The sequence below is a fragment of the Protopterus annectens genome, chromosome 4.part0 (assembly GCF_019279795.1).
Source record: "Protopterus annectens isolate FY-2018-M chromosome 4.part0, PAN1.0, whole genome shotgun sequence".
Taxonomy (NCBI): Eukaryota; Metazoa; Chordata; order Ceratodontiformes; family Protopteridae; genus Protopterus; species Protopterus annectens.
In genome coordinates this window covers 645,954,058-645,965,212 of record NC_056733.1, presented here as the reverse complement: position 1 = coordinate 645,965,212, position 11,155 = coordinate 645,954,058, and the positions used below count along the sequence as shown (strand labels likewise).

The 11,155-nt window shown below is 41.4% G+C and overlaps 1 protein-coding gene across 1 annotated transcript in view; it reads right to left on the bottom strand.

The window, feature by feature from the left end:
- PSMD9 (proteasome 26S subunit, non-ATPase 9) overlaps positions 1-11,155 on the bottom strand; it is a 470,946-nt gene that overhangs the window by 83,314 nt on the left and 376,477 nt on the right. Inside the window, exon 5 of the mRNA XM_044068612.1 lies at positions 6,917-7,005. Within this exon, the coding sequence (XP_043924547.1) occupies positions 6,917-7,005 (89 nt within the window). The remainder of the gene's footprint in view (positions 1-6,916; positions 7,006-11,155) is intronic.

Below are 11,155 nucleotides of genomic sequence, written 5' to 3'. Positions count from 1 at the left end.
TTTCTGTGCCTCTGCCCACTGGTTTTCTGGCAGATCTGGCCAACCATTTGTCATTGGCAGAGTAAGGAAATGGAATCTGTATACCTGTGATAAGATGTTTAGTACCCACTTGTCCTGGGTTATTAACTGCCAATTTTGAGCAAAAAAAATGTTCCCCCTATGGGTGCTGTCAGAAGATAATTGCTTGGTGTAGGCAGAGGGAAGTCATTGGGATTGCTTTCTGTAGATTTGTGCTTTAAGTTCCTCCAGATTTGGAGGTGGATGCGCCCCATTGTTTTGACCTGTATGAGTCTTGAGCCTGGTACCCGGAACACTTAAGGCATCTGGATTTGCCCCTTTGAGCTCTGTCTGACACAGGAAAGGACCAATTTTTTGTACGCCAGTGTCTACTGAATTTAGGTGGCTGCACTTGTAAGAAATCTTTAACAGTTTGCATAGACTCAGCTTTGTCTTCCATTTTCTTTAAAACCTCTTCTGCCTTAATACCAAACAGAGAATCATGCTGTAAAGGTGCATCTAGCAATTTAACTTTAACATGATCAGGCAAATTTTGTTCCTTTAACCAGGCATGTCTCCTGATCACAAATCCAGTAACTGCAGCCCTACAGGAGGCCTTTAAAGAATCAAAACCACATTGCAAAGTATGCTTTCCAACTTGTTCAGCTGCATGCAATAATTCCTGCAATTCCTTATTTTCTGCATATTCTGAAATCAACATAATTTTCTGTTTAAGCAATCCCATAACATGTTGTTGGTACTTAAGCATATGAAATTGACAGTTTAGGCCCTGATTGCCAAGGTTGCAGATGTCTAAACCTTTTTTCCCCATCTGTCCACTGCCCTTGAATCTCTGTCTAAGGGGGTAGGTTTTTTTGCTGTTGAGGCCTTAACTCCCTTTGGATCCAGTGAAATAGTTTCAGGATCAGCAGCAGGGTTTCTAAATAAAAAATGATGACAGTCATGGACCCTGTAATACCTGTCAGGCTTACTGGGAGCCGGAGGTAAGGAGTCAGGGGTCAGGCTTGACTCTGAAAACACATCATCCACAATGTATAAAACAGGGGGAATGGCTAAAGACTTGCGCTGCGGGAGAAGAAAGAAATCCCTGAGCCTCTTTTTTGATTCTGAGAAGTCTTGACTCTCCCAGTGAAAATGCTCCCTCAAAGTATGCAAGGTTTCTCCAAATGAATAATCCTCAGGAGGAGATGCAGATGGAATAGACTCCTCAGCATCAGAATCCTCATAGGGAGGTAAAGATAATTCCTGATCAGAAGCGGAATCAGAAGAAATAGAAACCTGATCTGAAGATTCATAGTCAATGTCTTGCCTAGGCCTCTTATCCGGAGGGGGATGGGTACCCCTGATCAAGGTAATAAAGTCTTCAGCCATTTTGATCATCTGTTTTTTAGGCATAGAGGCCTGTGCACGTGGCTCAAGTGTCATTTTTTTTTAGTTTTAGAAGATGTCTTTGCCTTTGGTTTTGCAGCTTTCGGTTTGATATAAAAATGTTGAGGTCTGAATACATCCTCAGAAGCCGGTGCCTGCTCAGCGGCTCCGGACCCATCCGAGGGAGATACATTTGTCAGACCAATATCTTGAGCATCTTGCGGCATGCCGGACTCCACATGGGTGTCGGTAAAGGCCTGTGACTCGAAGGTAGCGGGTATCAGGGGCTGCGAAAGCACCTCACTGAGTACCGGTGAACTGGCGACTGGCTTAGGAGAAGCTTCGTCGTCGGTTTTGGATCTCGACTGCCTTTCTCGGTCCTTTTCTTTGCGTTTTTTATGTACTCCGGTAGTCGGATTGCTATCCGACGACATTTCTGGGTAGTTAAATCTGTTTCCAAAATACTTAGATGCAAAAATATGCCGATGCTTAATATTGCGTTGATTGAATCTAGCACAAAGCCGACAGCCAGGCACTCTGTGATCAGGGCCTAGGCAAGGAATACAGTATAAATGGAAATCCTTATGAGGTATTTGCTTCCCACAAGTAATACAATTATTAACTTTTTCTGACATCGGTAAAAAGCAAGAAAAAAGTTTCCCCAACGGGGTACTTAGCTTTAGTGAAGACTTCGGTTCTGAAACTCAAACTCAAATATTTCAGTAGTCGGCCGATCGGCACTTGCGAAATGCTTCTGCTTCGGGCACCGCACGACAAGAAAGACTAAAGAAAATCGCGTCGGCTGCATGTTTTATACCCCTGACTACCTGACGTCATGGAAGAGAAGACAGCAATCGACGCAGGACCCAAGACTTTGGAATTCAGGCCGACTGAGGGCAACCTGCCAGCAGGTTACCCAAATGTAATGACTGCAACAGTAAAACACGAAGAACATCCACTTACTCCTGAAACAAACAAATACTAGATGTGAGTAATGCAGTTACACTATGAAATTGGCAAGACTCTCTCATAAGGACAAATCTAATGCCAGACAGGATGTTAGCACACATGCACTTTTCCCACACTAAACAAGGACACAACACATAAACCCACACATGTGGAGGTACTCACTAGTAACTTACCAAAAGATCAGAGGCCTCCCAAATGGAATCCACTTACACATATACTAATGTAAAAAGCAACCACAACACAACACACACACCAGTGTCTCAAGCTTTAACACCACAAAGCCTAATGTATCTATCATAGGCGACTCCACTGTGAGATACACAGATGTTACCCTCAACAGGATCGACAAAGAGCGGGTTATAGTCAGGTGCTAGGATCCGTCAAGTCACTCAACCACAAGTACTGGTATGACTCCATCATAGTCCATGTTGGGTGAATGACTTGAGATGTACCTCAGTGGACTATATGAAGCGAGACATGACTGAATTCCAGACCATATCACAGGCAAGTAGAAGCCTAGCATTAAGCAGCATTCCACCTTTTTCAAAGATAATGCTACAATACAAACAAACAAATGACTGACTTTGTGTCAGTCCAAGGGCATCCAATATGTATCAGCCTGGAAGGACATGGTTGACTGGCCACAGGGCTTTGCCAGAGATGGTCTGCACCTGTTTTCTCTAGGCTTTCAGATACTGGCAAAGGCATTAGCCACCCCTATTGTGCCTTTTTAGGCAGTGTCACAATAACTAGCCTCACAGCATAACAAAATGCTCTCTAAATAAACTGAAGGTACCGCTGTTTAATGCTAGGACTCTAAACAAGAAAGTGCATGTCATGGAAGCACTCCTCACTTTGCAAGATGCTGATGTCTGGGCAGTTACCAAGACATGGTTCAAAAGTGGGGAAAGCACCCTGGCCATGCAGAGCTACAATGCCTTCCATACATTCAGACCACAAACTGAGAGGGAAAGAACCAAATGAGGAGGTGTATCCATTTTCACTAAGGATAAGTACACCTCTAGACTGGTCAAACAGTATGACTCTCCAGAGCTGCTCCATATCCAATTAACTAAAGGCAAAGCGCCCTACCACATCATAGCTAGCTATAGGTCCCCCACCATAAAATACGAAAAACACACTGCATACCTGTAATTACTGGAGTCACTTGCCATACAGCCCAAGACCTCACTCATGGGTGACTTTAATTATCCTAACATCAGCTGGGAAATATAGATGACCACAAACATGCCGGCTCAGAGATTATTGGACTTTGTCAATGCAAATGTTTGGCACAGCTAGTCATCGCACTCACGAGAGGCTCAAATGTCCTGGACATAGTACTGACTAACATGGCAGAGCACTGAAACCCCTCACCCCATGTGATGTCCTCCCTGGTAAAATTGTACCATAAGTCAGTCTCACTCAATTTAATTACAAGACCAGATACCCCATCAAGCTCAAAAACGCTTAGGAATTTTTCAAAGAAATTACCTCATACTAAGTGATTGTATAAGAAGATTCAAAGCCTCCTTGAATGTAGATAACATGGAGTCCTATGCAGAGGTGTACATCAATGTCCTGTATAACCCACTTAGACAGTTGTACAGAATTGGATGTACCTGACCAAATTTAAACCAAGTCTTGCCAAAAGAACAAGCCACCCTGGTGGACCACTAATATAAACAAGCTAGCAGACCCACATGTATCCCTATTTAACCACAGTCTGGGAACTGGCTATGTTCTGGCAGAATGGAAGACAGCAACCGTAATCCCTCTGCACAAAGGAGACCATCAACTAACCCTGGAAATTATAGGTCCATAAGCTTGACTAGCCTCATCTGCAAGGCCGTGGAAAGAATTATTATGGAGCTTATTAACAAGGACATAGGTAATTTCAAAACTCTGGACCCTTCTTAGTGAATTTATTAAAGTTGGATCATGGAAGAAAAGTAGTGAGAGTACTAGCCACGATGTATAGCGTCTTCTAGTTCCATAAAAACTCAAAACACAACAGCAATATAAAATCCAATTTCGATTTATTGAAGGAAAAAATATATATGATGAGCGCTTTCGCGTAGTGTGACCTACGCTTCTTCAGATAGTTTTAATAAAGAGTGCTGTGCATTTAAATACTTGGTTACGCGGGAAAATTCTGCTCTTCAAAGCAATTATTCAATTATAATGATGTACTACCATCAAATGCATTGCAATGCTAATTAAAACTTTTAAAGGTCCTGCATAGAAACCGCTTAGCTTTAGCAAACAATAAATAATATACAATAAAATAATGATAAGATATATATATATATATTCGTTTTTAGCAAACTTCCTTGTTTAGAATAGTCAGATTAATAAACCTATATCTTATAGCAGATTATACTCACTCATATTTAATATACAGCATATCGTTGTTCAAATTGTATAAAAACCTATATATTAATATTATAAATATCTAATCAAATTGCTGTATAATTATATTAAATATCTTTTTAAATATGTACACAAAACTGCATATACAAATATACGGAACAAGAAATGCTTGAAATATATACATATTGTTAGTGTACAGCATTAAAAACACACTTGAATTTATCCACGTGACAATTCGTATGTGTACCCACAAAACAAAACAATTATGAAAGGAACAAAAAAAGTAAAAAAAATCACCTACCTAGATGTTATAAGATAGATTATAAATATATATAAAGATTATAATATATAAAATAGCTGTATAATAGATATATATATATTTGAATTGGTAATCTTTTGAATATGAATATGAATATATATATCTAAATATAGCAGATGATATTATATAAATTAAATCTAATGTATAATCAACATTGGTAAGTATTTATTATGAGTATGTTATATGACATCAAAGTTACCAAAAATACCAAAAGATGTAGAGGAAAGTGCTCACTTTCGCCCTTTCAAAATGGGCTTAACAGATAGGTAATTATTGATTCCTGGGGGCAAATGTGCAGCTAATCTTATAATCCAATTCAGTTCAGCTTTTGCCAATTTTGTATCATGCTGTTAAACATAGTTGACTTCTTCAAGAAAGTCACCAAGGCCCTGAACAAGGGAAAGACAGTGGCATTACATGTATTTTGACCTAGCCAAGGCATTTGACAATCCCCTACTCGGGTATTATAACTCTCCCAACTGGGAATTAACTCCTACATTACCGGATGGGTAGCCAGCTGGCTCGATGGGACACATACTGTCAAAGTGAATGACTTCACCTCTAGTCAAAGACCAGTCATCAGTGGTGTACCACAGGATTCTGTGCTAGGTACCTTACCATTCAGAATTTACTCCTCAGAAGTCCAGACAAACTTCGTCAGCCTGTGGCTGACCAGGTTTGCTGCTGACTGCAAACAGGAAGCAATAATTGAGTCCCTTAACGATGTTAATATACTGCAAACAGGGTTAATGCAGACAAATCAAAGGTGCCAAACCATGGATTAAAGCTAAATGCAAAATAAAATGCATTATTATTCCCTTTGGGAAAGATGACATACCTGCTGATTACATTATGGACAGCAACCCCCTTAAGTGCAGACCCAGTGGTATGTGATCTGGGTACTTAGGATGATAGCAATCATTACTTGACCACCATATATCCTCAGCAGTAAGGAAATTCTTTTAATGGGTACATCGTATAAGTAAAGACATCACATCTAGACCAAAGGATGTTGTAATTCCACTATACTCGGCCCTCACTAAACCAGTAATTGAGGCAATGCTCCCTTTTGCACATACCTCACCAGACACCTGCAACAACTAGAAAGACCACAGATGTTTCTCACCAAAGAATTACAGGGTACACAAAAGAAGTCTTTAGCAGAAAGATCGAAAGCCCTTTCACTGTATTCTGTCTCCTACAGGTTGCTAAGGGGTGACCTGTGCCTGGCTTACAGTGCAGTCTCTGACCCAGCACTGATGGAAACGCTACACATTTGTAAATCAAACTGCAGTAGGGTCGCTCACTCCAGGGATCTTAACCTAGCCTCTGACATGAACAGGTCATGCTGGAGAGAGAGATGCATGTTTCAGAGGCTGACACTTCTCTGGAACCAGCTTCCAATTAATGTAAAACAGAGCCCCTTCCCTGACCTTCTTCAAACGTAACCTAGCTCAATGGATGGGTGACTGCAAATTTACTCCTGGGGTGGCGCCTATGTCTCTTCCTGGACACAGCAAGTCAGTATTAACTACCATAGACCCTTACCTCTGCGAACTTCACTCACCTAACCTCTGACAATTGGGGCAAATCGGGATAAATATGGCTAAGCTTGTAAAGGGCTCCAGGGTCATTAGGCTAGTAACCCTCCTATGAACCTATGAATAGCTTCACTGTATTTGCAATTTTTGTGTTTGTTTTTTGAAGAGTTGGAATTTCAAAGTAGTTGCAAATACATGAAGTGACATGAATCTTGGTTGCATGTGTGTACATCTATCACATACCATATACATACTGACAGACACACACACACATACACACATGTTTTTTTATCCATGCCCACCCTTCAATGACTAATTTAAAACTTACCCTAGGAGACCCCTTCCACTCCACCGTTGAGGTGTAATTCCTAAGTGTACTTTCTGGCCACTGCGAAGAACAGTTATACTCAGAGGTTTCTGTAAAAAGAAGGGAAAAGAAGAGAAATAAATCTCTTGACCCTACTACCTTTGTGAAAAAAAAACTTTAAAATGTCAAAAGGCAATATAATTCATTATTTGAAACATAACTTTCTATAATTCAGGCTATAGTAATACCTACCTTTATCAAAGTGGCTTCAAGGAGAATTACAGAATATTCATTAATCTTCTTCTTTTTCTTCTTCTTTCGGCTTTTCCTGGTTAGGGGTCGCCACAGCGGATCCTGTGTCTGCTCATGATTGGCAGTGGAGTTTTACATTGTCAAGTTGCTAGCCCGGTGCCCAACATTCCACGGAAGGCATACACATGCACGCACTCACACCTAGGGCCAATTTAGAGTATCCAATCCACCTACAGCATGTCTTTGGGATGTGAGAGGAAACCGGAGCACCCGGAGGAAACCCACGAATATTCACTAATACATTATTAATTTATACAAATGTTGCATGTTTACAGGTTCTACCTCCACTATAGGACTTCTGGCTCAGGGCACTGAGAGAAAGCAAAACAAAGTCCTGCTAAAAAAATATATTCTGCTGAAGGAGATAAATCAAGCAGATTAAAGGAGGATAAATGTTTTTAATCACCAAAGTAAATCAATATAAATAAAAGCCTCAGGATACTTATAAATAAAACTAGTAACTGAAGTGTTGACTCACAGACACAGGGGAACAGAAAAAGCACAGTTATGAAAACACAACTCTGAAGGCTTTTATGAAGTCGACTCACATCAGTGGCACAGAGGTTAATTTACAAATTTTCCCTTACAGACAAACTTTGATCATAGGCTCCCTGTAGGGGGAAAACTGCAGTAAGGCTGAAAGTCCCAGCAAACTGATACCATAATCACTACCAGACTGACAAAGATGAGTCATGCTGGAAAGCCCAAATACCATGCCTTCAATCAACACATCATAAAGACTTTTCATACAACTTTATATTACAATTCCTATTTGTATTAGACTAACTCACCTTTAATTTTTCTATAAAGTCTACAATCTCCATAAATATTAAATGACTGACATGTAACGTATTGACTCTTAGCCAATGTTTTTAAATGATCACTAATTTGTTATAATTATTTATACTGCAGATGTTTTTGTTTCATTTCTGAAGATTGTAAAACTGTTACTCTTAAAACGTTCTGTAATAATATGGAGCTTTTCTCCCCAGGCCTCCAATGAAAATGGGATTCTATTCAGTCGGACTTTTCCAGTATTTCCCAGTAATCAAATGTCAAGAAATAAATAAATAAATTTACAATAAAATTCAATTCAAGCAGAGTTTTTTTTTTTAACCTAAACAAAGCAAACGCTGACAAAGATGGAAAAGAAAAGAAGCTGTCAGCAAACTGGTCAGATAAAACGACACTTGCTGGTCATCTGCAAATGATCACTGTGAACCACTGTTCCGCCCAACAAGCTCCTGCTGCAGTAAGTTACCTACAGCAGACATACAGGAAATTAAAGTGTTTAAAGCCAGCATCACACCAGCTAACCAAAGAGAATTATAAAAGCACACTAAAAGTACAGTTTTGTACCTACCATAAATGTAGATGTTCAAGTGTATACCCTGCTGCAGTCATCACACTTGGGTTATCCAGCCGTCAGGTGGTCCCGCAGTCGGCCAGAATTCCAAAGTCTTGGTCCGGCGTCGGTTGCTGTCGCTTCTTCCCTGATGTCAGAGCGCCAGGGGTATATCAGAGGCATCCCACGCCATTTTCTTCCGTTTTTCTTGCCCCAAATGTCAGGTGCCCCTAATAGATAGGCAAAACTAAAACCCTCAGGAACAAGCAAATACACCACAGAGGTTGTATAGAATAGAGATAGGTTCAGCTAGTTTTAGAGGGGATGGAGGGAGGGCAACCTGGACTGCAGCAGGGTATACACTCGAACATCTACATTTATGGTAGGTACAAAACTGTACTATGTTCATCGTGTTACCCTGCTGCAGTCATCACACTTGGGTAGAATCCCAATGCTAAGGATGGGCGGAGGAGTCAAACAGGGTTAGAGGGGGCTAGAAGGCCCTGCAAAACTGCAGTGGCGAAGCCCGCTCTGGTCTTAGAGTAAAGTGGTAAGTGATAATGTTTGGTGAAGATGTGTACTGAACTCCAAGTTGCAGCTTCCAGAATATCCTTGGTTGGTACCCCCCTGAAGAAGGCTGTAGATGTAGCTGTTGCCCTGGTAGAGTGGGGCCTTATGGTAGCAGGAACTGGTTTTCCATGGTGGGTTTAGCAAAAACGTATGCAATGTCCTATCCATTTGGAAATGGTTTGTTTTGAGATAGCCTTTCCTTGTGATGCTGTAGCATAGGATACAAGAAGCTGGTCAGATTTTCTGAAAACCTTAGTTTTATCCAAGAAGTAACTTAGCTGTCTGTGAATGTCCAAGGAATGCAGGAGTCTTTCGCCTTTGTTCTGTGGATTTGGAAAGAAAGTGGGTAAATGGATGGTTTGATTTAAGGCCACACTGGATACCACCTTAGGCATAAAGGAGGGGTTAGTTCGTAGAGAAACCCTGTCTTGATGAAAAATGAGGAAATGCTCTACTGCCATTAGTGCCTGAAGCTCTGAAACACTTCTAGCTGAAGTAATGCTAGCAGCAGGGCAGTCTTCCATGATATAAACTTTAAGTCAGCTGAGAAAGCTGGTTCAAAAGGAGGTAGCGTGAGTTTTTCCAGAACAAAATTTCGGTCCCAAGTAGGTGTTGGTGCTCTCCTGGGAGGCCTAATGTTCTTGGCCCCTCTGAGAAACTGCCTTGAGAGTGGATGTGAAAATAAGGGAGGATCCGTGTTGTAGTGAGCAGAAATGGCTGAGACATGGATTTTAATAGAAGAAAAAGAAAGCCCTTTGTGTAACATCTCAAGTTAGATATTGCAGAATCTGAGGAATGTCAGGCTGAAGGATATTTTGGCCTTTAGCTTGGTTCCAGGCGCAAAACCTTTTCCATTTGTCTGAGTAGGCTTTCCTGGTGCTGGGCCTCCTGACCTCCAGAATAACTTCCATAACAGCTTGTGAGAGAGGAGCTCGCTGGTTGCCTAGGTGATTTGCCATGCAGCCAAGTTTAAGGTTTTGAGCTGGCTGTGTAGAATGTGATTGTCTTGCTGTGTGAGCAGGTGGGTAATTTGTGGTAGAATCCATGGTGGGCCCTGGGCCATATTCCTTAATAGCGGGTACCAATGCTGGCTTGGCCAGTCTGGAGCAATGAGTATCATTCGGGGTCTCTCCATCCTGACTTTCAGTAGCACCTTTGTGAGAAGAGGTAGTGGAGGAAAGGCATATACTGTTAGAATTTTCCAAATGAATGAGAGTGCGTCCACTTTCCAAGCTTGTTGGTGAAAAGTCCTTGTGCAAAACTTTGTTAGCTGATAGTTTTGAGGGCTGGCAAACAGGTCTATGTCTGGGAGCCCCCACGTTTGAGTTATCATTGTGAATACTTGTGGGTCCAGTTTCCATTCGTGGGGATCCATGATGTTTCTGCTTAGGTCGTCTGCCAATATGTTCTTTTTTCCTGGCAGGAATTGAGCTTGTAATTGAACTTGGTAAGTTCTGTGTTCCACAAGGTCATTGCTTGCCTGCATAGAGGGTAGGAGTGTGTGCCCCCTTGTTTGTTTATGTACCACATTACTATGGTGTTGTCTGTCCTTATGATAAGCTGTCCTGGATGCAAGAGGTCCTTGAAGGCTGTCAGAGCATTTTGTACAGCTAGCATTTCTTTTTGATTGATGCGCAGATTCCTTTGATCTGCTGTCCATAAGCCTTGAACGCACCGTCCTGCCATGTGTGCCCCCAAGGCATAGTCCGATGCATCTGTTGTCATGGTTTGCCTGGCTGGGGGTAGGGTGAAAGGCTGACCCTTGTTGAGGTGACAAGCCTGTGACCACCATAGAAACTCCTGTTGAAGGCAGGGAATGAGAGTTATCATTGTTTGCAAGCTGTGGCTGTGTTGAGTCCATACGCTTTTTAGGTACCATTGTAATTTCCTCATATGCAGTTTTGCAAATGGTATTAGTAGTATGCAAGATGCCATGAATCCCAAGGCCTGCAGAATTTTTCTTGCAGGGAGTTGGGTCTTTGTTGCCATTGTTCTGAAGTATTGAGTTAATTGTAGTTGTTTGTTTGGCGTCA